The 1678-nt window shown below is 48.9% G+C and overlaps 1 protein-coding gene across 1 annotated transcript in view; it reads right to left on the bottom strand.

Annotated features, from left to right (window-relative positions):
* Positions 1 to 943, bottom strand: part of CHN1 (chimerin 1) — a 75952-nt gene extending 75009 nt beyond the window's left edge. Inside the window, exons 1-2 of the mRNA XM_018572602.1 lie at positions 627 to 943; positions 427 to 522 (exon numbers count right to left, since the gene is read on the bottom strand). Of these exons, the coding sequence (XP_018428104.1) occupies positions 427 to 445 (19 nt within the window). The 5' untranslated portion in view covers positions 446 to 522; positions 627 to 943. The remainder of the gene's footprint in view (positions 1 to 426; positions 523 to 626) is intronic.
* Between the last annotated feature and the right edge of the window lie 735 nt (positions 944 to 1678).

Genomic DNA, 1678 nt, shown 5'->3' with positions numbered 1-1678 from the left:
GAATCGTGGAGAGGGGAGGGGGGGGAGGCTTTTTTTTTGTCCGGAGATAGTCTTTAATTTTATTAAAGCGTCTCAAAATGACACTTGATTGAACTGTGTGCACGTTGTGCTACGGAGACACATGCGTCATTTGTATGCAATGCATCTGAACGCAGCGTTATGGGGTTAACAGAGCACATAGAAAGCAATTGCATTCTACGCACCCTTGTGTTGATCTAGGCAGATGAGCAGTCTGTCAGTCTATAGCCACCCCATAGGAAACCCGTTCATCAGCCCATTAGAAGAAAGAGGATTTGGGGCAGTGAGGACACAGTGAGCAGCACACGCCCATAGGCTGTGCCTGGAGAGGAGACAATAGATAAAGATGAATACACCGAGCCTGCCATATACAAGACTTATCAATGGAGCCAACAATCACATACTCACCGAACAAGGTGAGAGCCATGGCCGGCAGCTGCACAGAAAGCCCGGGGCTGGGGGACGATCACCTCATGGGCTCAGTCCAGGTTGGGATGGAGAGCGCTGGAAGAAGCAGATGAAAGTTATAAAGGAAGATGAGCGGCTCATAAATCATATCCTGGTGACAGCCGACTGCTGTGTGCAGGGAGGGAGGGGGGCATACGTACCGCACACAGGGAACAAGGCACTGCCGCTGGAGACTCGCTCGCTGAATGGATGACGAGCACAGGTCGCAGTCACGCCGCATCCTTCAGGATCCCGGCCGCCATCTTGCTTCCCCCACATGACCAGCAGCTGCGGCTCCTCAGACAGAGGAGGCGGCGGCGGTCAGGCTGGCGGCTGCCTGTGTGTTGTCCTGGCAACAGGAAATCCGCGCTACCTCTCGCCCTGTGCCTGGAGCGGCCTGCTATCATGTCCTCTCCCCCCCTGAGAGCAAGGCTGCTTCCTCCTCTGCTGCCTTCCAGGGCGGTGTGTGAAAGGGCTATGACAGAACCAGAGGCACGATAAAGTGCACCTGTCATGAGGGACATTCAGGGATGCCAGGAGACCTGAACGTTATCACTAGGTGCAGGGCTGGATTTACTCCCTCTGCTGCCCCAAGGCCAGGTTCCTCCATGCGCCTCACCCCACTGGAGAAATTCTTCTTTCTTTCTTTTTTTTATTTGATCACTTTCTTTTATTTATTTTTTTACTTATTTACATTTTTATTTATCTTACCTTTTACTTTTTTTAAGTAATTTTGTATCTCATTATTTTTTACTTTTATAATTTTTTTATCTTTTCTTTTTCTTATTTTTTACTTTAAAATCACCTTTTTATTTTACAATTTTTGACTTATTTTTTTTAATCATAATTATTTTTTATTTTTTTTATTCACTTAACCTTACTGCTATCACACAGGAACTAACAAGCCCCTGTGTGATAGCATTTGGAGGTGACAGGTTCTCTTTATTGAACCTGTCACTTCCAATAAAGGAGTGACAGCTGAGAGGGGAGGGTTGCTCTCCCGTCTCAGTGTTCACACGGAGCAGAGTGGAGAACGGACGTTCTCCGCACTGCTCCCCGCTCTCCATCCTGAAGATCTCCAGAGAGAGGCGGCCAGTGAGGAGTGAGGTACACATTGGGGGTGGCAGGGGGAGGATGGACCTGCAGGCTGCATACAAGTGATCTCGGTGACATCTCCGAGATCACTTGTAAACAAACAAGCGGCTTCCCCGCT

The sequence above is a fragment of the Nanorana parkeri genome, unplaced genomic scaffold (genome assembly GCF_000935625.1).
Source record: "Nanorana parkeri isolate BGI_ZX_2015 unplaced genomic scaffold, ASM93562v1 scaffold44, whole genome shotgun sequence".
NCBI lineage: Eukaryota > Metazoa > Chordata > Amphibia > Anura > Dicroglossidae > Nanorana > Nanorana parkeri.
Note: the sequence above shows the minus strand (reverse complement) of the source record. Positions and strands in the feature narration are given on the sequence as shown.